Genomic DNA, 26,300 nt, shown 5'->3' on the forward strand with positions numbered 1-26,300 from the left:
GGGTATACAAATTTTAGGAACATTTACAAACATATTTGAAAACTTTGGTGCAAAATGTTCTAAAAATTTCTGACAATGCTGTTTTTACAAATGTTTACAAAATATGTTTTTTCACATCAAACGTTTATCAATGTTTTCATGACCTTTATATAGCCCAACATTTAAACGTTATTAAAACTTTTGACTGAAACCAAAATACTTTTATAACACATTTATAACGTTTTAAAGACAATTTTGTGTTTGCTGGAATACAGCACAATGGGCTTTCTTAAACAGATGGTCACTGTATCTTGGTAGACAATGCTATTTTCAAAAGAGAGCTTAGTTGAATAAATTGAAACACTGATTTACTGTGCAAGGTATACCCTTTTTCATGAAGTTCCTTGTTTTAGAGTCTCTATTTGTGATAGGTACGTACAGTGCCTGGATCATGAAAAAATATCCTTTATATGTGAATCTTTGGTCAAGTATGGGACACCCTGGTCAATGACTTTGACCAGTGCCCCCCCGAATAAATTTGAAAGCATATGGGCTTTCTACACCCTACAGAAATGAACACAAGAATATGCTGTAATTCGTGAAATAGACTTCTACATATCTACAGCAGACGACAAAATGTAAATACACACATATACATGCATGTTTTGATAGCTCTCAGGGGGTTAACATGAGGAATGCCTCCTTCTTAACAACCCAAAATGAGGACTTCCTATAATATTCCTAGTATAAAAAGATGAACATGATTCCTTGGTCTAACATGACATTTACTGCTTCTGCAGAGGGAAGATTGGGGGCAGTGGCAGCAAGTTTGCCAGAAGTGACAATACAGGAATGGTGTTTACATGGGCTTGAATAGCTACAACATCTAGCTTCAAAACTAAAACTCTGCACGTCCTAAAAAAATGTCGTAATATGTACAGACAGAAAGAAAATAAGACTGTCACAACAAAATCCAGGTCAAATAAATATATTTTGCTATTCATACAACACAAAATCATTACAGAGAACAAATAGGATAATATTAACACTAACAATAAATACATTTGCTGTTTTTCATGTACGTTCTGATAACACGTTTCTGTTACAAGTAAATTATGCCAAGTATACACAAAAATTATAATAATAATAGTTCTCCCCTCAGCTCTTTAGGATTGTCAACTAATTTTAAAACTATTGTTATGTTGAAATTTGTCCTTATAAGATACAGTCTCAAGGCAAATATTTTGATGCAGTTTGCTTCAAAACAACAAAGGGTAGTAACTGCTAGTAGTTAACACTCTCCACACAGGTGTCGACTGCAGACCACAAGTTTAATTAAAAATTTCAGAATTGTCCATTTTCATGATTATATTTAGAATCTGCATGAAACATGTATTAAAATGAGTACAAACAAGCCTGGTGTTGGTTCAGAGGCTCTTAAGATATCTCTTGATATTTTGAGGAAATATCTTAAAAGCCTATGGCTAGCATGCAGAGCATTAACAAGACAGAGTGTATCCTGAAATAGAGAGATAAGTCCCCTGAGCCCTTCCCTGGATCTTACCAGTGCTTCTACAACATAGTTGCCATTGCTTTGTCCTATGGATGATCCCTTTAGACTATTAACCAAGTGGATGGTAGAATTGATCAAATTTTGACAGCGGAAGGTCCAAAAAGAATTTTGCTAGAAGGCAGCATTGAACCCTGTTTCTGATCATTTACAAGTAAAATCTGTGTAGCCAAATATAGGTATTCTTCCATATAAAATGGAAGAATCTTGTTACATCAAATACAAATGAAATTCTAGATAGCCCAAGTCATACAAAATCTTACATTAAGCATCATTTATTAAAAATGATTCCATGTATTTTCATACATGTTCGTTGAAAGTAACCATTATTGTAATTGAAATTTGCAAGAAAACAAAACAGCAAAATATAATTCACAACAAAACGATAAAATATAGTTAACATAACTTGTCAAGATCAAAATATATAGTAAGTGACACTTCTACCAAAGGTTCAAAGTACCAAATGTCATATTTGTGCAATAGAATATAGATTTTTTATCACTAGTGTTCTGAAGTAACCAAGTTGTGGTTCTTGAGTTGTATTTTCATAAGTTCGTAATCCCAATTCCAGAACATAACAGCACTAACTTTTTAAAACTTTTAAAAGAATATCAAATTTTGCTCAAGCATTGGATAGAAACCTGACATTTTTGATGTACATTATAACTTGTAATAGAAACTTAATTTTGGAAAAAGGGCAAACCCCTGGGTATGTTTTCTATCAACAAGTTATAAATTTCACTTATTCTCAATTTTAGCCATGGGTTTTATTTTAATCATTGGTTACAAAAGAGAATAGAAAACATGTTTGTCATAAAAATAAAACTGTATTTACTGATTTGGTCACAGTACAAGTCTCCAAGTCTGTTTGTTCTATCATACTTGTACAAACAACAATACAACTGCAGGATTTGACCCCCGCCAAATAAAGACATTCATCTGGCAAAACTATTGAAGTTAAAACAAAAATGGTGCTGTCTTTCTGGAATCAGGAGTAAAAAACAAAACAATATAGTCAATATCCCAAATGAAGCCCTTTAATAGACATGTTTAAAGGAGAGGTGCTAATTGTAGGTGCAACACAGTACGGCACTGGTTTAACCGTGGTGTAAGGGAAGCCATCAACATCAGACGCCACCCCAGTTCACTCAACAAGGACATAGGCCACCACCAGCTTCCTCCGGTATATGAACCTGTTCTGTCACATGACATTGTCTGCTCATCATGTGACATGCATTGTGACAGGTCATTTCAGATACTGTCCCCTGCACCCTGTAACCCACTATCCCCAAATAACCTGTGTCACACTGATGTATGTTTGGTTTTTCAGTCAATCAATAAGGTTTGCTCATCCTTGACTGTTGTGGTACTCTTAATTTAAAAGACGGCCCTTTCACATCATTATAACTTCAAGCATCACAAACCTAGCATTTTTCACAAACCTAGCATTATAACAATGCTTAGACACAGGGAAATACACAATTTGTACATAAATTTAATGCTAGTAATTCTGATATATACCACAATACAGAAGTGTCAGATGTATGCTTAATAAATAATATTCATGTAACATAACTCATGAGAATGAACTCTAATACAAAAAATTTTAAATCTGGAAAATGGTGAAAAGGTCGAGTAAGAAAATGTGCATAACTGACACAAAATGTTTCAACATTTGAGTAAAATAAGAGGTTTAACCCTGATTACAATACCAAAGCTCAATTACACTTCATGAATGGTCGATATCTTTACATTTTATATACATGATATATGCATCGTTTTTTCATTACTTGTAACATTAAAAACATAAATAAATATATACATGTAAACATACATTTTGTAGTAACCTTATAATCATGTACAAGATTATAATTTACAGGTTTGAATGCTATGTGCTAATGTAACACATTTACTGTGAAATCTCTGTATGGTCGTCATGATTCATGAAACAGTAATATAATACATGAAATGTGTATCTCCTGAAATCCTCAGACATAATCATGTAATAAGCTGCACCATAGGGTGTATATCATAGTATATCCGACTGTGATTCACTGCATTCATTATAGAAACATTTTATAGATTGTACAATGTACAACAATTAACATGCATCTTGAAAGTTGCATGCTGCAAGTAAGGGATATGTGGCTTGCTCCCACAAAATGAGCGGTAAGTTGCAAGTTATGAGACGTTCCAATTGTTGAGTCGCTGTTCTTTGTTTGAAGACACCTGTATAGTCAATGTTGAGGATATAATATGCTGTACTCTATTCAATTCTCTCTCCATTCACAAAAAGGACATACCCCTGCCAATACAGGTATTTTCAAGCAAAGAACATCAACTCAACAGTTAGAACGTCTGGTAACTCCCAACTTGTGACTTAACACTCATTTTGTGGGAGCAGGTCACATATAGACCTCCAAATAAACTTTGACTGTTACCTGTTATAATTAAAGACAGAGATAAAAAGAATTTATCGCGTCTGATGTCACTGTCAATTACGATCCTTGATTGATTTACACACATTAATAGCGCGTAAAAGGAAGACCAATCTATCTGGTGCTGATCGGAGAAAAGGAATAGCAGCAAATGGCGAAAAAATTACATACTTTTACAAGGCAAAAACCAGCTTTTCTAGGCATTGTTGACATGGTGCCTTCGCGAAAGAAAGTTTCCTACTATAAAGACCCAACTTTTGAGATGGTTTGCATGTTTGAAGGTGCAAAATTAACAATAAGGCGCCCGGTTATACCCAGGGCTGTCATCTTTTGGAATTGCTTGGCGTGAGACAGAGGCGTACCGGGATTTGCCGACTCCAATGTTCATTTTGTACCATGATTATTTAAGCCACGGCGCTCGAGAATGTGAAAAGCGGGGGGTAGGAGCAGCAAATTATTCATGACGATGCGTGAGATTTTACTCATTTCCAGTTTTTTTGCGTGAGATTTACTACCTAGGCGTGAGATTATACTACCTTGGCGTGAGACCGTGAGAAAGTGACCCAATGCGTGAGACTCACGGTCAATGCGTGAGAGTTGACAGCCCTGGTTATACCTCCGCGTTCAGCAAGTCATCATCATGACACTTGTAAACAAGCCGTGCTCGAGTTTGATTGACAGATGACGTCAGACGCGATAAATTCTTTTTATCTCTGTCTTTAATCATAGGCATCACAGTACCATGTGGAATAGTGTTCCATCACTTTTCAAAATCAAATAGCCAAGAAACTTGCTAACACTATCTTAAGATAATCTGGTTGGAACAAACTAAAAAAATGTACCACAAGTATTTTCCTCTTGTGTGAAGTCACATCCTAAACAAGTTAATTTATGCTGTATTTTGAATAATACCTCAGCTGAACCTGTAAAATGACTATGAAATATGAGTGGCCCCCAATCTAATCTTACACATGCTGCTGGCCAATCACCACCAAAGAAAATTTACAACTTTTCAACACACATGCAACCAAACATGTCAATGCTGAAAACTTGTTTCATCATATAAAATTGAATATTCATGTCTTTGATGATCTGGATTACAGATTCTTAAATTTATAGTACACCCTCATTATTCTGCAAGTTAATATGTTGCTCATTCTGTTGCTAAAAGTATAAATTACTAAAGACATGTAATGCTGATTGTAAACAATCATTGTTATGTAAAACACTTGGTATTTAGCACATACTGAGATTAGCAAATATATTCATTGTAACAAAGCTTATGTATCAAATTGGTGGGATGAAGATTCACTGATGATTCTACATGTTGAGAGGATAGTCCAAGAAGGCAATAGCTGCTCTATAGACATTTGACCATTTTTGTGATCTATAATTGTACAAATTTAAAAAAATGACATCTGAGAGCTATTGCATACTTCTTACACTAACATCTCAAGTTTATTAGCTGTATATCATCAACATCAAGACACAATATGTGACCTCTAAACAAATATACATAACAGTCTCACTAATCAGATTTGAGATTTCCTTTTTTTAATACCAAAATCCAAAAAATTTTTAATCTGCATTGTTGAACTGACCTTAATAGAGACATCACAAACTGTTACATGTCAAATCAACCTTGCCAAAATGCAATAATCAATGAAGCCTAAACAAACAAAAAGTAATTCCATGTGAGCTCAGACTCCGTACTTATTTACCATCATAAAAATACAATTTCACACATCAAAGCATTGTACTACTATTATCACTGTAGCTAACTGCCATTTTCTTTACTGAGTTACTGTAGCAAAGATAATTCTTTGGATACATGCAGGTCATTTGCCAGGTACAGCCATTGAAGCAGAGAAACGTCTTCCTTCTACAAAATATTGGTCATATTATATGCTGTTATTCATCTCTCAGTAAAACAAAGGCATCAACACCAATAAAGAAACAAAAAATCAAAATATATGAAACAAACAATGCCTTTCACAAAATTACTAAATGTGATGAATGAACACCTTACATACATTGTACAATAGATGCACTTCCTTGATGATATCAGGCACCAACAAACCCACTTGATTCTGTACTTTAATTTACAATTAACATTGCTTTAATATTCTTGTACTTGCTCACCCTGGCACAATTGCTGTCCAACATTTTTATATCAAATAACCAAGTTGAGAATCGTCAAATCGATGATACTACCTCTAGCTGGGTGTATTGATAACTTAATGTGGCAAGCCAACCGATAACAGCAACAACACTGCATACTTGTACTAGAATGTTGGGATGGAAGTTGGAATGACGGTGTTTGTAAAATGGTGCTACTTCAGCTGCTATGCAAATAAAAAAATGCAATCACGGTCTGATTGAACTTACAATAATAACTGTTGAACCTGCTACATAAAATTATCAATATCCTTTGATATACACATGTAATTATCTGACAAGGGATATAAAAGTCACTTGAGAAGCTTGTTTAAAAAACTACAACCCAAAGATACCTCAAAACATATGGATCAAAAGCTGTCAAGCTGAGTTTATAGGCTTCTATAGCATACATACCATTGTTGCACACACATTGGTATAAGTTGTAATCTTGTGTCATTAGCTGTGCATTCACAAGCACAATGTCATTACACATACGTGACACGATCAAGGGAAATGAGTCGGATGTCGCTAATATTGATTTTGAGATATTGGCAAAGAAAGTGTTAAAATTCTTTTGTTTTATATTGTTTTCAGCAATTGATAGATTGACGTAACTTCACAAAGAAAAGTCCTATCAACATGGGGTTTTCAGTTTCTGAAAGCTCTAAATGTCCTCTTTAGAAACATGTGTAAAACTCATTTTTGATCAGGGTCGACATGTGACTCATTCCCCTTGATCATGTCACATACATCTTCCTGTAATAGATCATTACTCTATATATTTCATGCAGTGTCCAAATTTACACTTTACTTATCGCACTTACTAAAACTTGAGCATCTCAATGAGACTTGTATTCCCATTGGTCCCATTTGTATGCGTACATATACTTTAAACCCTGACTCTATAAGCTTGTTTGGCTCAACGTTATGCTTAAAAATTCCCAAAATGCTGTGCTGTACTAAATTTGCTTACACTCTGAATATAAATTAAATGGTTTTGTAAAACAAAATATGTAGCCAAATTTTAGCTATAAGCCTTTTGTAATTTATAATATTCTTGACCCCATTCCAGTTAAACTATTATAATCCATTTGGCTTCCTCGATGCCCTGACATCAGTACTTTGCCGCAGTAACTTGTGCGTGTACAGATGCACATGCAAACATGTCAGTCTGTGTGATTTAATACTGCCACCAACCGGAGTATACACTAATGTCACTGCCTTTAGGAAGCCAAATGCAAATAGACTAAAGTATGTTTCCAAAGAAATTAATTTTTTAATTCTTCCGTGGTCCAGGTACATGCTGCTGAATAAGCGACAAGGTCTCCTCCCCTTCGGGATCAACCGTCTTGTTGTTAAGACTGTTGATCAGCCAATCAATGTGATTGTTTATCGCCTGTGTGTTAACGCTTATGTATGCGATATGCACAGCCCAGACCACAGAAGAAATAAAAAATAACTTTAAGTTAACTTATTTTAAAATGATTTGTTTCATTTAAATTGTTTTTTCACAAAAAATATCACAAAATAATGTTTCTTACATACAACAGTGATCAGCTAAAATGATAATGCAATTTAGGTACATATCAGGTTTACTTTATCCCTACTTTATTTGATCAATCTTCACTAGTTTCCTTTTCTCCTTTCATAACAGCACCTTGCATAAGATCACGCTTAAGATTATTCACTTGTGTATTGGCTGCAATCAAACCAAGCTCCAGTCGGTTCTTTTCTGCGTTTTCTGATCTCAGCTTGTCAATTTCTGCAAAGGCTTCTTTGAGCTGCTTTTCAAGAGACTGTCTCAAGTTACTTTCCATTCGCAGTTCATCAAGCTGCCCTTTAGCTTCTGTCAAATCTCTTTCCAGCTCTCTTTGCCGATTTATTTGAGCACACATTGCTGAAGAGAATGTCTTTTCTTGCGAGACTTGATCACGAAGTTTATCAACTTCAGTACATGCGTGTGACAGTGCCACTTGAAGACCCGCCATTTTCTGATTCTCCTTCTGTAATTCAAGAATTTCTACTTTCATTTTCTCCGCTTCATCCCTGTAGTCTTTCAACTCTGCAACTTCTTTCTGCAAATGATTCATTTCTGCATGCTGATGATAATCTGAGGATGACCCGGGTGATGGTGTAGCTGCCACGGTAACCATCATAGGTGGCGCTGCTCTTAACTGTACAATCTCCGTTCGTAACCTATTAATCTCTTCATGATATTCTTGCACCTCATTAGGAGTCGGAGTAGCACGAGATTTGTTTGACAAATCAAGCGGATCATCAGCACCATTTTGATAACCACCCTTTTTCAAGGATGTAATTTGAGACGAGAGTTTAGCATTCTCCCCGCGAGACCTATCAAGCTCTGCGCATGCATGCGTCAAAGCCGTATACAGCCCATTTCTTTGCGCATTTTCAACCTCCAGCGTCTTGATTTTCTCTTTCAATGCTTCCATTTCTTCGTCAGTCTCTGTTACAGCCGGTGATTTTGAAGATTCCATATCTGCAATCTGTAGTCTAGCCTTATCCAACTCTGCACATGCATGTGTGAGTGCTTTCATGAGTCCCATTCTTTCAGACACATGATTTTCTTTGCGTAGTTTTTCAAGATCCTCGCAGAGACACACATTTTCTGCTCTAAGCTTGTCAATCTTGACACAAGCTTCATTCAACTCCTCTTGCATGGCATGACGATGAGCACTTTCAGCCCTAAAAGTTGCCATGTTGTCTAGCTCAGTCTCCAAACTCACAATCTTGTTATGGGCATCATTCATGATGGTCTCTATCTTGCTATGGGCGTCATTTAATTCCTTCTCAAGCATGTGATTCTTCTGATTCTCTTCTTTGGTTTGGTGATATTGTATTTTGGTGGCATCAAGTTCTGCTAGAAGTTTTGTGTTTTCTTCCTTCAATTTTGTTAAGGCATCTAAAAAGATTGGAAAACAAAACCATGAAAGTGAGTTAAACAAATTTATGCACTATTTCCATATCACTGGGGCTTATCTAATTTTCCTGTACAATTTATGAACTGTAGAAATTTTGAAAAAATAGAAGTGTAAAACTGCGGCTACAACAGAGGTTAGAGGTGTATCCTTTATAGAAATAATTTGCTCTTTTTATACTGAACATTTCAAATCCAAACCCAATTCCAGAAAGGGAAAAAATTACATGTCCAGATTTGTTTTCTTTTATGGCAAATTTCCAGAAGACTAGCATCTCAGATGTTATGAACCAAGAAATACCATTTCATTAACTAAATTAAATCAAACTGTGTTCAGAACAAAATATAATTCTAGCTCTTTATGTGTGTAAGATATAGAAGGAAATCACTAGATTATAGCTGTTTGGATTCATCTAGTATTTTTAAGTAACAATAAACCTGAATTATAATTATGACCTGCTCACCAGGTCTTCGTCAGATTGGTGTTGTAGTCATATGGTGGTAATCAGCAAGGAAATTGTTTGAAGTTAGGTCCCAGGTGTGATATAACAGTTATTGGATTTCTTAAATGTTTTAATTTGCCCTCTCTTTTTCCCAAACTTTTCTTCTTGTTCAACTTCGCTGTTTCTCCACCAGAAGTCCCTTTGACCGAAATTACTTTCCACAATATAATATGTGACACGATCAAGGGAAATGAGTCGGATGTCGCTAATATTGATTTTGAGATATTGCCAAAGAAAGGGTTAAAATTCTTTTGTATTATATTGTTTTCAGCTATTGATAAATTGACGTAAAATTCGCTAAGAAAAGTTGTATGAACATGGGGTTTTCAGTTTCTGAAAGCTCTAAATGTCAAGTTATAAATAGATGTAAAACTCATTTTCGACCGAGGTCGACATGTAACTCATTCCCCTTGATCATGTCACATATGTAATATGTGTATAGCGTAACAAAGGAGACAGATTAACTTGTGAGCTGTATCTACTGTTATGCAATACCTTGTGGGAAGGAATTTCGGTACAAACTGACTTAATTCCGGTAGAGAAACCTAGGATCCATGTATTGCCAAATTAATTACAAACACACTATAACTGGGCTATTCCAGTTGAAATCCATACACCTCCTATGGAAGAAATGTCCTTTAATAACCTTCCACACAGGACCTGTGAATTTTAAATGAGGTTACCTAAATGGGTGACTTCATTTGAAATATATGCCGCCTGTGTGGGAGATTAAGGTCATTATCTTCCATATAGGGGTGTATGATTTTCAACTGGAATAGCCATCATGCTGCTATCCTTCGGCCCGGCACACAAACATACCATCTTTGATCTTGTCATCTTCAGGTCCTGAGTCTGAAGCTGAATTGAATGCTTTCTTGTGACGTGTCCTTTTAGCAACTGGTGATGTGTTTTCTGCAATGAAAACAAAGAAAAAAGACCAAATGCTAAATAATCAATCAAGTATGAAATAGAAATACTTACAGACAATTCAACCAAACAAAAGGTCATATAAACACTTCTGTAATAGAAGAATCGGACCTGTCTGTATTTTTGTTATCCATCAAAACACTGCACCTCAGATGTTGTATCTTTTACAGTATACCATTCCGCCCCGATGTGGCAGTGACATCAATGCGTTGAGGCAGCTGTTTCATGCGCGCATTTATGTGGTGCCTCTGAGCGTGTGCGTGTGTACGCCAGCACTTTCAGTGAATGCTATTAAACAAGCTGAAGCTGCTCCCAATGCAATGGGCACTGACGTCAGATTCCTGAATTCCCCAGAACCGCCATCAGGGTGAAAAATGGTATGGGTATGATTTTGTTGTAGTTCAAATGACAAATATCAATCTTCCGGAACAAATGTACGACTCTGAAGAGGGACTGAATTGTGATGGAAAAACATCTGCAAATGTCTTGATAATGGTCAGCATGAAAATCCCATCTAGTCATTAACCTCAGTCATCATTACACATAATTGAATATCAACGGCCAAAATATTCATCATTAATGGCCAAAATACTCATCATTAATGGCCAAAATATTCATCATTAGTAACCAAATAGCGTCATCATTATCTGTGAAAATAAATATAGCTGCAACTGCATACATTGTAATTCCTGTTGGTTCTTCAAATCATGAATATTAATGAGTTTATAAATTAGCATTAATCCATTATTGTCCACATCACCACACAGGCAAGGTTTACACATGCATCTCCCAGTTTGCAATTTCCTGCTTGATTTATCATCATTTTATCATGTTCTGCACAAATTTAATAACAAGATCACATTGATATCATTTAATGAATTCATCACAAAATAACCTTGACTTGACAATAGACAGGATCCACTTTTCAAAAGTGACAATATTTTTCATTTCCATTACCATGACGACTACCACGACAAAGCATTCCAATTCAATGAATGAAACTAACACAATATAATAGTCAAACCACCCAGCAGGGAATATTTCTACCCCAAAACTCACAATGCCGCTTGTTTTGTTATCCTGATAATAAGAACTGTTTCAATGCTACTAAACCAGAACTTTAGTTGTCATGCATCATTTATTGACTGAAGGCTCATGCAACTCTTGCCTGATTGCCCACAATGCTAACAATACGATTTTAGAAATGGGACATGATTACCATCAAATGAGTTATTTGTCGCTTGAACCGATTCGGAGATATCCCGGGGGAGATATAGCCAAAAGAAGTTTTTGTTTTTAGCAATGGGCTATCCCAGTTGAAATCCATAAACCGGGTAAACCCCTATGGAAGACATGACCTTAATCTCCCACACAGGGAGTGTAGATTTCAAATGGAGTCACCCCATTCAGGTAACGCAGTTTGAAATACTCCTTCAGACCTGAAACTGACTATTTGTGAAAAAAGAGGGAAATGCTTTTAAAAAAAGAGGAAAATAACAAATAATGCGTGAATTTCAAAAATACAAAAGAGGAAATCAGCTAAAAAGAGGAAAAGTTTCAGGTCTGCTCCTTATGTTTTCATATGTGACACGATCAAGGGAAATGAGTCGGATGTCACTTACATTGATTTTGAGATATTGGCAAAGAAAGTATTATAATTCTTTTGTTTCCTATTGTTTTCAGTGTAAGCTCGAAATATAACATTAATTTTTTTAAATCTTAACTTAACAGGAAACGTATAATCACCATGATCATGTCTCACAATAACAAGACCATAATCATATCATCCAGGTGGTGGCATGGTTAGTGCCAATGGGGAATTACTTGCTCTATCTGATGACGCGCCTCGCCCACTCTTTCTATTGTTGACCGTAAACAATATATATATAACAAAGCAAAGTCACAAATTTGTTTACCCTGCAACTGTTGTGATTTATAGGCTTTGTATCTTTTTAATCATGTTTATGCTGAACACCATTAGAACCTTAAATCTGGTGAAAAGAGGACATTTTCCTTCTAGAATGTGCAATGATGAAATCTGGAATGATCTAGCAGTGGACATCAAAGAGTCTCTCACATTATCTGCTTTAAAGAGTTATTTGAAAACACAATTTAGTCCTGCCTAATGCAACAAACCAGGGGTAGCGTTAACCCCAGATCGGGGGTGAATGACCCCTAAATTTAAAAAATGTTAATTTTTCACCCTCTATATTGGGAATATGTGCAAGCTCGGGGGTGAACTCTGACCCTCTATTTTTGGACCTTACTCCTACCCCTGACTACACTGCAAAATATTTTTCACCCCGAGATTTAATTTTCACCCCATGTATTTGGATTTTCTGCAAGCTCGGGAGTGAAAAACATGGGAAAACAACCGGCGACTTTCGGTCCTTAATGCTACCCCTGCAACAAACCACAAGTTCGCTAACATTCTATAAATAAGTCCTTTCATTAGGGGGTTAAAATATCAATCAAAGTTGATCTTTCATTAAATTTTCAACAATTCACACTTACGTTGCAGGGAGGGAGGGAGGAGGTCAAAAGGACTTTCATTGACAGGACATCATCAATCTTTTGGTTTGTTTCCAAAGTATTTCTTGTTTTCCTTATGCATGCCATATTTTTTTATCTTTTCATTTTCTTGTTTTATTCTAGTTCTGTTAGCTACCACTGTGTTCTTTACATAGCAGTGCTATAAATAAGCATTTTGCATGTAGGTGGGTACATGTAGGTATGTAGGGTTGGGTGTGGGTAGGGGTGGGTGTGGGTAGGGATGGGGTGTGTGTATGTATGTTTTGGTAGAAAAAACGATGACGAAGTTCAGTGTTAGCCATTTACATTAATAGCTTGACCATATTTAAAAATATTAGAGACATTAGTTAGATTCGACATTAACATAATGTTGTTTGTAGGTATAGTCAATGCATGAATCAAGCAGTAAAATAATATTGCAGTTAAGTACATTGGGATGTATGTATCTTTTAGCAGTTCCGAGGAATTTACTTTCATGACAAAAAATACTCTTAGTTCAGTAGGTCGTGCAGTATCAACTGTCAAGTTGTTTAAGAAAATAGTGATTTGTGCCCTTTTAACCTATCAGAATCAAAATTGTTTCTCTTCTCTTCCAAAGTACACATGCAAGATGTTTCACTAAGGATTCTGGAGTAAAAACATACTACATGTATAGGACAAGCCACTCCTTTGCGAAAATGAAGTCAGGGGCATATCTCCAACATCAGAAGGGTAGACAATGCTAGACTTGGATCAAGACTGAGTATTGTAGGGCATAATTGGGTTACAACTGTAATCTGTAATCAAAGATCTGGAACTAAGTATAATCAAGCCTTGCAACTGTCAATCAAATAAAATTAAGAGTAAGTCAGTTTCACTATTGAAGCAATGTGCAAGCATTGCTGTCTGCACAGATGAGTACATTTTAGGCTAAAAACTCCCCAAATAGCGAGGAAGTGATTTGACTTTTTATACAGGGATTGAATACAAGTGTCATGGCCCTGGTGTAACTGTTATCATGTAAGTCTTGACATTTTCACAATGTGAGAAAAAAGCATTTAAAGTAAAAGATTCAGGGGCAAAAACAGGAAAATATTGAATCTACATGAAATATATTTCTACAAGTTTATGTTAATTATTTGATCATAAACCATCAAGATGAAGTTGGGTACACTTGTGGCTTCAAGAAGGTCAGATAATTGACAGCAAGATGGAAAGGAAATAAGACTAGAGGTAGAAAATTATATTGTGCCTCAGCACTTTCATGAAGAAATGGCAGCAGCCTCATCTGCCAATCTGAACGGATATTTTGGAGACTACTAGTACATACCTGAGATGATATACAAGACTATGGGTTTTAACACAAGTCTCTACATACATAATTTGTACATATACGACAGCCAGTCAAAGAATTTGTTGATATGACCATCCAGGATTTGAACCTGGGACCTTCAGATCACCAGATCAATGCTCTACCACCTGAGCTAATGAGTCAGAAGGAGACAAACAGTTCTTCAGTTCAATACCCATCCTCTGTCATATTCTCATCACAGAAGCTTAGAAAGAGGTTTTGGAAATCATATTCGAGATGGAAAAATACAGTTATGTGTGGGAAATATTAAAGTTGTATATATAAATATCCCAATTGTTACATAATATGATGATACAATATCAATGGGCAACCAATAATAAATAATCAAGTACATGTGCATACCACAGTCAATGAGAGAAACTAGTCAAATTAAGAAGCCATCAAAATGCTCAAATCTCTAACATACAAAATGAAAAAAAAAATATCATCCACAAAAATATATCCTGCTATGTAGTATAATAATCTCTGCCTATGGTTTTCTTGCACAGTACAATGTCAACCAATTTGAATTGTCATGCCTCTTTGTGATATTTTACCATTCAACTTTTTGATACATCTTGTGGATTGTGCACACTTACCTAAAGCAATTAAACAAGAAAGCACAAACAAATAATTCAATGATACCAGTTACTTCTTGTTTAATTGCTTTAGGTAGTGCACAATCCACAAGATATATCAAAAAGTAAAATATCCAGGCCTGAGAGTGTCTTTGAAACAAATATCTGTTTTTAGCTTTAAAAATCTGAAATTATTTAAACCATACATACTTTTGTACACAACAAGTGTAGAAAAATATCTGGAAGTTGAAAAAAAAAATCTGGAAACAGATAAATATCTGGTCTCTCACATCCCTGAAAATATCACAAGAACATAATTGTCTTTCATTTGCCAATAAGACAAACTCTGCCGAAGATATGCTCTCTACACCCCATGCATGGTAATTAAAAGACAAACAAGAAAGCAAGGAACATCCTACTTGTCTTATGTACAAAAACTGCTAGGGGGACTTTGACAACTTTTTACTCCAGATTCCATTTACCTCTTTGGCTTCAAATCGTAGTACACCGTGGAAACTTTGTAGTCGCCTGCTTCGCAGCTGAATGAAATGAATAAATGAATGAATGCAAAGCCAAAAAGGTCTACCAATCTGAACCCAAGTTCACGTTCCACCACACCCATTCCTTGAATAGAACCTATTGAATATATCTATTGACTGCAAGTTCGTTTGTACCATTGTGTCTATTCTTATTTACCAAAATACCGGAACAATCCAAGTGAGAAGAGTACAATACTCTTATCTATTCAATGGTTTACACAACTATTTTGTCAGCAAAATTGTAGCATTTTATGAAAAATATGGTATTTTACTTTCTTCTGCCTAATGATGTTTGCTCTTTTTGCAAATTTGATCTTGTTTTGGATAAAAGTTTAGCTATCACTTTTAAAAGCTGTATGATTCTTTTCAATCAATTTGATTGTGTATTTATATTCTAGTATGATTTAATTGAAATTGAACTACATGTAATCAAATTGGAATCCCCATATTCAAATTCTGAAGCCATAACTTAGCAGTCAGTCCATACTATTTGTAATTAACAATCTCTGGAATGTTGTTTGCTTGTCAAATGTATATAATTGAAGACCAAATTAAACAGACTAGTTTGCAAATGATGTGCTGTCAACCTGACCAAAAATGCTGTACTGCGCAAGTCAGCAACCAATCACACCGTGCCTTTGCCCTGATGTCAGACGCAAACAAGTCTTTTTAATTCGGTCTTCAATTATAGTAATGTTGCCCCATAAACATAAACCTAGCCCAATCTTAAACCCTAACCAGAACCAAACCTAATTTTACACATAAGCATTCATTATTCTAATCCTATTCTCATAATTAATATTATTGTCACCAAGGTATAAGCGTGTTAGTGTCACACATGTAGACCTGACAGGGAAGTCCTCTTTTGGTCTATGTATGCACTAGCGTGATCGCCTTTTACCACAGGAAAACTAGGTGGGTTCGAGGCTCAGCAGGACCAAGTGACTCAAAGATAGCACACAATACTTTTATGAATATTTGCCTATTGGCTGGACAATTTGTGACATTATATCAATAAATTGATACACACAAATTTGCAGTTTTTGCACCTTTTTTAAGTCATACATTTTGTATCTTTTCTCCTCTTCTATGGAAATAAATATTAACACAAATTTGTATGTAGTTGTATTTTGAGTTAGATAATGGGTAGAGTTAAGCTTAAGGTTACCAACAAATATCCAACATGTATATGGTCAACTAAAAAAGAAAAGAAAAAAAGCGCAGTGATTTATAGTGCGCTACGCACAGGCGCAACGCCTAGACGTTGATCCACAAGCCTCAGCACACTTTGCAGGTTGTCGCTGACCACTACGGCCTCACATCATTCCATTAAACAACAATTCAATTCAAGGACTTGGCTGCTTCAAGAGCGCACACCCTAGACATTCCACAAATAACCTTCGCAACTAGGATCAGCTCCCCGAGTTCCGTACGGGTTACAACGAGACAAATTAGCAGTAAGTTCCTTGTCCAGACCAGGGAATTTCAAGCTAACTCAATTTTTCCACAAGAGCGTACCAGGCACTGCCAGGGTTCGAACCCGCAACCTCTTGCACCATAGTCGAACGCCTTATCGATTATAACTTGACTGCTATTCAGCTTTATTCTTGTATGTTTTGTAAGTCACTGTATGCATCAAAATGTTACCCTTTGATTCATTCTGCTAGAATTCATAATTCAAGTGCAGGCCATTATCCTTTACAGAGCATTTCAGTAGACACACAGAATTATAATTATCATTACACAGGCCTAAAAGGAAGAAAAACGTCTACTGGGCATATTTTCTTCTCCCTGGCATTAATGTAAATGATGCAAAATGCATTACTTAATGGTCTTGATAATTCTGGTCGGCTTTTAAATTTCTGAAGCACAATAGAATTACAACAGCTTGATGTCTGTTTCCTTTGTATATCACCCAAAAAGAAATCCACAAAAACGTTTAACAGCAAAGTCATTTGGGATAATGCAGACAATAGTTTACACTACATTAAATCATAATGATTACAACAACATTATAAAGCTGTGTTTGGATTGACTTATATTAGTGCAGAACAAATGAATTTTTTCCATTTTTTATTTTAGGAATTCATGTTAGAAACACTGTAGTGTACCTTATTTATGGGCTTTGAAATGACAAATAATGCGCAAGTCAAAAAAAAAAACACTACACTTTTTTTGAAAAAATAAAATCTTGCCAAATTATGGTTTTCTTATCAATACACACTACTTCCTAGATAATTTTCAAGGAATTCTGCACATGACACCATAGCTGATAAAGCCATCTTTAAAATGAGCATTCACTGGTTAACATAATACCTAAATTGACAATTTGGGTTAACTGCTCTCCCTCTTCATTGTAAGCATTAGCAATTTCAAATTGAAATATGTCACCTCTCTATATGTGTCTGTCTATCTAATTGTTGCTGTCTCTGTCCATCTCCTCTTTCTCTGCGCTAAAAGCAATGACTTTTCTCAAATTTATTTCGCTGCACGTTTTACCTACTTACCTTGCATGACTGCTTTGCGTTTTATCGTCTCTTCGGTTCCACTGCTGTCATCTTCATCTTTCTGTAAAGTAGCATAAATATACTTGTAAAGCATTCTGATGATGGTATGATAATATGATAACTCTACTTAAAATCAAAAATAATTGTTCAATATGATGCACATGAAAGTCTGCTGTTGGTTGACACAATCTTCCAGCAAGACTTTGTATGTGTCACAAGCCCAACAGGTAAATTTAAACCTGTATTAGGTGTTTCACAATGACTCCAGTCAGCATACCATAAAGTGCACACTGCTTTGACTCTGTTGTAGCATCTTCCACAATCTGTAGCACAGTAGTTGATCTTAGTGGCTGTGTGGGCCGGATGCACTAAAAGCTTCTGAGAACCAATCACATATTGAATTCATCACATGGCATTCACCGTGCATTGATGACGACAATGGAGTGATTGGGCTATTCCATCTAAAATCCACAGTCCCCCTGTGGAAGATTTTGGAAATATCATCCACAGGGAGAGTATGAATTTCAGATGAAAGACACACTTTGGGTAGCTCCATTTGAAACTTATCCTCCCTCTGTTGAAGATTCAAGTTGAATCTTTTTCAGAGGATGTATGAAATTCAAATGGAACTGCTTAATGTGCTCATTCCATCTGAAATTCGCATTCCCCTGTGGAAGATATTTCCAAAATCTTTCACAGGGGGAGTGTGGATTTTTAATGGAATAGTCCATTATACATGAGAATGAAACCTGTACACAAACATCTCCACTAATGAAGTAGTATCTAAAGTATCTCTTCAATTTATTTTTAAAAATAAAAATAACATAACATAAAAATAACTTCTACATCCAGATCAGAAGTTTGAAAAATGAAAGTCCCAGCCTAAAGGTGCCCAATATCATATTAGGAAACATTTAAATCAAGATTTTGGAACAAAATGTCACATCAAAATCTCAATTTTCACAAAGTTTGATATCACACACACCGAGTTTGAAAAACAAGAGAAGGCCTATAATTACTCTGAATGCAAGGCCTGGACAATACATCATTATCTACACCATTGTAGGTTTCAATGCTCTCCATTAAATAGCCACATCACTTGTGTAGGATTTCACATGCTTTTGTAATGTTTCATATAACAACAGATGTTATACATATTCTAAGTATTATGATACTGGCAAAACCCATTGTTTTGAACGACCTAGATGTATTAATAACTTGTTTGCTGGTTATCAATGGTAATAATTAGGTGCCTGGCTAAGGGTGAAATCAACAGCTTTGCTACTCATGTAGTTTTAGAAAACAGTGAGCCCTGGTTTACCTGAATTTAGCTGCAACCAGAACTCAATTTGTGTATGCCCTAGCAGAAATTCTATACAGCAAGAAGTGTATCAAAAGTGTATCAAAGTGTATTAAAACTGTATCAAACAGCAATTTAATACAGTTTTGATATACAAAGGGTGTATTGAAAATGTATCAACTGAAAATATAAGGTATCAAAACTGTATCAAATACCACCTAACTGTATCAAAAATGTATCAAAAGTGTATCAAATTTGAACTTAGTTAATTTTGGCCATGCTTGTGGTGTATCAAAAGTGTATCAAATTGAACTTTGCAGTTTTTCAGTGTATGTAAAGTGTATCAAAGTGAACTTTTGGTGCTAGATGTATATCAAAAGTGTATCAAATTGGACTTAGTCAAATTCTGGCTGCATACAGTGTATCAAAAGTGTATTAAATTGGACTTTGCCTGTTTTTTAGTGTATGTAAAGTGTATCAAATTGAACTTAGTTAATTTTTGGTGTCTAGAGGTATATCAAAAGTGTATCAAATTGGACTTAGTCAAATTCTGGCTGCATACAGTGTATCAAAAGTGTATTAAATTGGACTTTGCTTGTTTTTAGTGTATCAAAAGCGTATTAAATTGGACTTAGTTTATTTTGGGTGGCTAGAGGTATATCAAAAGTGTATCAAATTGGGCTTTCATAAACTGACCTTTTGTAGTGTATCAAAACTGTATCAATAACTGATCACATGTCTAGATAATGACTCATCATTTTCAAATTTGCCCATGTGGCATGTATGCAGTTAACACCAGGATTTGCATTTGGAAATGTACTGTATTTTAGAGCAAATTATGGTGTTTTATTTATCATGATGACGATACAAACATGCTTGTAGACTGCACATTATGTTACAATGTAGTTGTAATCAGGGACTGTGATTAAAGAGGAAATATCTGACTTTGTTCTGATAAGGTAAGCTTACTATATATTATATATAGGGCCTCAATGTATATGTATTAAGCATGAATATAGCACATGCCTGTATAGTAGATGTTATTGGTAGCCATTTTGTCTCTTTATTGAGGGTAACAACTTCAGTGACAAGCACTGCATTCCAAGCAGGCCTTCTGATGTATGTATGTTCCATTTGGTTGGGTTTTGCTTCTTTTTTGCAAGACTTTCTCACACATTTATCCTATTGCGTTGTAATTTTGAACGTTGATAGGGGAAAGTGCATTGAGCTGCTCCGTGATGGGGGAAAGTGCTAGAGGTCAGCATTAGCAGTAGAGGGCAGTGTTGAATTTGAGCTTGATTAGACTAATTTCAAAATTTGACCTTTGACCCCTTCACTTTGGGGTCATTAATGTTTGCAAATATGTTTAGATCATGTACGGATAATTCTTGTTGAATTTGAGCTTGATTGGACCAATTTTGAAATTTGAAAAACTGTATCAAAAGTGTATAAAAAACTGTATCAAAAGTGTATCAAAACTGTATCAAAAGTGTATAAAAAACTGTATCAAAAGTGTATCAAAAAACTATCAAAAGTGTATCAAAAACTATCAAAAGTGTATAAAAAACTGTATCAAAAGTGTATCAAAAACTATATCAAAGGTGTATCAAATGGCATGTATCAAAAATAGGGCGGTCCAGCTGGCCAGCATTAGAATTGGAACGCTGATTTGATACAGTGACATATTTGATACACTTTTGATATAATTATGTATAAAATGTGTATAAAATGAAAGGATAAGAATTTCAATGCTAATTTGATACAGTTTAAATTGGCACGCTGATTTCATACAGTGACATATTTGATACACTTTTGATATAATTATGTATGAAATGTGTATGAAATGAAAGGATCAAAATTTCAACGCTAATTTGATACAGTTTAAATTGGAACGCTGATTTGATACAGTAACATATTCGATACACTTTTGATATAAATTATGTATGAAATGTGTATGAAATGAAAGGATACAAATTTCAACGCTAATTTGATAGCTTAAATTGGAACCCTGATTTGATACAGTTACATATTTCATACACTTTTGATATAATTATGTATGAAATGTGTATGAAATGAAAGGATTAAAATTATCACACGAATTTGATACAGTTTAAATCGGAACCCTTATTTGATACAGTAACAAATTTGATACACTTTTGATATAAATGATGTATGAAATGTGTATGAAATGAAAGGATAAAAATTTGAGCATAAATTTGATACAGTTTAAATTGGAACCCTCATTTGATACAGTAACATATTCGATACACTTTTGATATAAATTATGTATGAAATGTGTATGAAATGAAAGGATAAAAATTTGAATGTTAATTTGATAGTTTAAATTGGAACGCTGATTTGATACAGTTACATATTTCATAGACTTTTGATATAATTATGTATGAAATATGTATGAAATGAAAGGATAAAATTTGAACATAAATTTGATACAGTTTAAATTGGAACACTCATTTGATACAGTAACATATTCGATACACTTTTGATATAAATTATGTATGAAATGTGTATGAAATGAAAGGATAAAATTTGAACGCATAAATTTGATACAGTTTAAATTGGAACCCTCATTTGATACAGTAACATATTCGATACACTTTTGATATAAATTATGTATGAAATGTGTATGAAATGAAAGGATAAAAATTTGAACGCTAATTTGATACAGTTTAAATTGGAACCCTGATTTGATACAGTAACATATTCGATACACTTTTGATATAAATTATGTATGAAATGTGTATGAAATGAAAGGATAAAAATTTCAACGCTAATTTGATACAGTTTAAATTGGAACCCTCATTTGATACAGTAACATATTCGATACACTTTTGATATAAATTATGTATGAAATGTGTATGAAATGAAAGGATAAAAATTTGAATGTTAATTTGATAGTTTAAATTGGAACGCTGATTTGATACAGTTACATATTTCATACACTTTTGATATAATTATGTATGAAATATGTATGAAATGAAAGGATAAAATTTGAACATAAATTTGATACAGTTTAAATTGGAACCCTCATTTGATACAGTAACATATTCTATACACTTTTGATATAAATTATGTATGAAATGTGTATGAAATGAAAGGATAAAAATTTGATCGCAAATTTGATAGTTTAAATTGGAACCCTCATTTGATACAGTAACATATTCGATACACTTTTGATATAAATTATGTATGAAATGTGTATGAAATGAAAGGATAAAAATTTGAACGCTAATTTGATAGTTTAAATTGGAACCCTGATTTGATACAGTAACATATTCGATACACTTTTGATATAAATTATGTATGAAATGTGTATGAAATGAAAGGATAAAAATTTCAACGCTAATTTGATACAGTTTAAATTGGAACCCTGATTTGATACAGTTACATATTTCATACACTTTTGATATAATTATGTATGAAATGTGTATGAAATGAAAGGATAAAATTTGAACGCTAATTTGATACAGTTTAAATTGGAACGCTGATTTGATACAGTTACATATTTCATACACTTTTGATATAATTATGTATGAAATATGTATGAAATGAAAGGATAAAAATTTGAACATAAATTTGATACAGTTTAAATTGGAACCCTCATTTGATACAGTAACATATTCAATACACTTTTGATATAAATTATGTATGAAATGTGTATGAAATGAAAGGATAAAAATTTGAACATAAATTTGATACAGTTTAAATTGGAACCCTCATTTGATACAGTAACATATTCGATACACTTTTGATATAAATTATGTATGAAATGTGTATGAAATGAAAGGATAAAAATTTGAGCATAAATTTGATACAGTTTAAATTGGAACCCTCATTTGATACAGTAACATATTCAATACACTTTTGATATAAATTATGTATGAAATGTGTATGAAATGAAAGGATACAAATTTCAACGCTAATTTGATAGCTTAAATTGGAACCCTGATTTGATACAGTTACATATTTCATACACTTTTGATATAATTATGTATGAAATGTGTATGAAATGAAAGGATTTAACGCAAGTTTGATACAGTTTAAATTGGAACCCTCATTTGATACAGTAACATATTCGATACACTTTTGATATAAATGATGTATGAAATGTGTATGAAATGAAAGGATAAAAATTTGAACGCAAATTTGATACAGTTTAAATTGGAACCCTCATTTGATACAGTAACATATTCGATACACTTTTGATATAAATTATGTATGAAATGTGTATGAAATGAAAGGATAAAAATTTGAATGTTAATTTGATAGTTTAAATTGGGCGCTGATTTGATACAGTTACATATTTCATACACTTTTGATATAATTATTTTTTACATTTGTATGAAATGAAAGGATAAAAATTTGATCGTAAATTAGAGAAAGTTTAAATTGGAACACTCATTTGATACAGTAACATATTCGATACACTTTTGATATAAATTATGTATGAAATGTGTATGAAATGAAAGGATAAAAATTTGAACATAAATTTGATACAGTTTAAATTGGAACCCTCATTTGATACAGTAACATATTCGATACACTTTTGATATAAATTATGTATGAAATGTGTATGAAATGAAAGGATAAAAATTTGAACGCTAATTTGATACAGTTTAAATTGGAACCCTGATTTGATACAGTAACATATTCGATACACTTTTGATATAAATTATGTATGAAATGTGTATGAAATGAAAGGATAAAAATTTCAACGCTAATTTGATACAGTTTAAATTGGAACCCTCATTTGATACAGTAACATATTCGATACACTTTTGATATAAATTATGTATGAAATGTGTATGAAATGAAAGGATAAAAATTTGAATGTTAATTTGATAGTTTAAATTGGAACGCTGATTTGATACAGTTACATATTTCATACACTTTTGATATAATTATGTATGAAATATGTATGAAATGAAAGGATAAAAATTTGAACGCTAATTTGATACAGTTTAAATTGGAACCCTCATTTGATACAGTAACATATTCTATACACTTTTGATATAAATTATGTATGAAATGTGTATGAAATGAAAGGATAAAAATTTGAACGCAAATTTGATAGTTTAAATTGGAACCCTCATTTGATACAGTAACATATTCTATACACTTTTGATATAAATTATGTATGAAATGTGTATGAAATGAAAGGATAAAAATTTCAAAGAAAATTTGATAATTTGATAGTTTAAATTGGAACCCTCATTTGATACAGTAACATATTCGATACACTTTTGATATAAATTATGTATGAAATGTGTATGAAATGAAAGGATAAAAATTTGAACGCTAATTTGATAGTTTAAATTGGAACCCTGATTTGATACAGTAACATATTCGATACACTTTTGATATAAATTATGTATGAAATGTGTATGAAATGAAAGGATAAAAATTTCAACGCTAATTTGATACAGTTTAAATTGGAACCCTGATTTGATACAGTTACATATTTCATACACTTTTGATATAATTATGTATGAAATGTGTATGAAATGAAAGGATAAAATTTGAACGCTAATTTGATACAGTTTAAATTGGAACGCTGATTTGATACAGTTACATATTTCATACACTTTTGATATAATTATGTATGAAATATGTATGAAATGAAAGGATAAAAATTTGAACATAAATTTGATACAGTTTAAATTGGAACCCTCATTTGATACAGTAACATATTCAATACACTTTTGATATAAATTATGTATGAAATGTGTATGAAATGAAAGGATAAAAATTTGAACATAAATTTGATACAGTTTAAATTGGAACCCTCATTTGATACAGTAACATATTCGATACACTTTTGATATAAATTATGTATGAAATGTGTATGAAATGAAAGGATAAAAATTTGAACATAAATTTGATACAGTTTAAATTGGAACCCTCATTTGATACAGTAACATATTCAATACACTTTTGATATAAATTATGTATGAAATGTGTATGAAATGAAAGGATACAAATTTCAACGCTAATTTGATAGCTTAAATTGGAACCCTGATTTGATACAGTTACATATTTCATACACTTTTGATATAATTATGTATGAAATGTGTATGAAATGAAAGGATTAAAATTTCAACGCTAATTTGATACAGTTTAAATTGGAACCCTCATTTGATACAGTAACATATTCGATACACTTTTGATATAAATGATGTATGAAATGTGTATGAAATGAAAGGATAAAAATTTGAACGCAAATTTGATACAGTTTAAATTGGAACCCTCATTTGATACAGTAACATATTCGATACACTTTTGATATAAATTATGTATGAAATGTGTATGAAATGAAAGGATAAAAATTTGAATGTTAATTTGATAGTTTAAATTGGAACGCTGATTTGATACAGTTACATATTTCATACACTTTTGATATAATTATGTATGAAATATGTATGAAATGAAAGGATAAAAATTTGAACGTAATTTGATACAGTTTAAATTGGAACACTCATTTGATACAGTAACATATTCGATACACTTTTGATATAAATTATGTATGAAATGTGTATGAAATGAAAGGATAAAAATTTGAACATAAATTTGATACAGTTTAAATTGGAACCCTCATTTGATACAGTAACATATTCGATACACTTTTGATATAAATTATGTATGAAATGTGTATGAAATGAAAGGATAAAAATTTGAACGCTAATTTGATACAGTTTAAATTGGAACCCTGATTTGATACAGTAACATATTCGATACACTTTTGATATAAATTATGTATGAAATGTGTATGAAATGAAAGGATAAAAATTTCAACGCTAATTTGATACAGTTTAAATTGGAACCCTCATTTGATACAGTAACATATTCGATACACTTTTGATATAAATTATGTATGAAATGTGTATGAAATGAAAGGATAAAAATTTGAATGTTAATTTGATAGTTTAAATTGGAACGCTGATTTGATACAGTTACATATTTCATACACTTTTGATATAATTA

The 26,300-nt window shown here is 33.3% G+C and overlaps 1 protein-coding gene across 2 annotated transcripts in view; it reads right to left on the bottom strand.

Moving 5' to 3' along the window:
* Window positions 1-951: 951 nt before the first annotated feature.
* Window positions 952-26,300, bottom strand: part of LOC140153447 (uncharacterized) — a 62,073-nt gene continuing 36,724 nt past the window's right edge. The window contains exons 4-6 of one of the 2 annotated variants that reach the window (XM_072176207.1): window positions 18,002-18,062; window positions 10,408-10,500; window positions 952-9,070 (exon numbers count right to left, since the gene is read on the bottom strand). In XM_072176207.1, the coding sequence (XP_072032308.1) occupies window positions 7,764-9,070; window positions 10,408-10,500; window positions 18,002-18,062 (1,461 nt within the window). In that variant the 3' untranslated portion in view covers window positions 952-7,763. Of the gene's footprint in view, window positions 9,071-10,407; window positions 10,501-11,194; window positions 11,333-18,001; window positions 18,063-26,300 lie in introns of those variants that run through there. The other variant, XM_072176213.1, reaches the window with a different exon arrangement.

This window comes from Amphiura filiformis, chromosome 1 (assembly GCF_039555335.1).
Source record: "Amphiura filiformis chromosome 1, Afil_fr2py, whole genome shotgun sequence".
NCBI lineage: Eukaryota > Metazoa > Echinodermata > Ophiuroidea > Amphilepidida > Amphiuridae > Amphiura > Amphiura filiformis.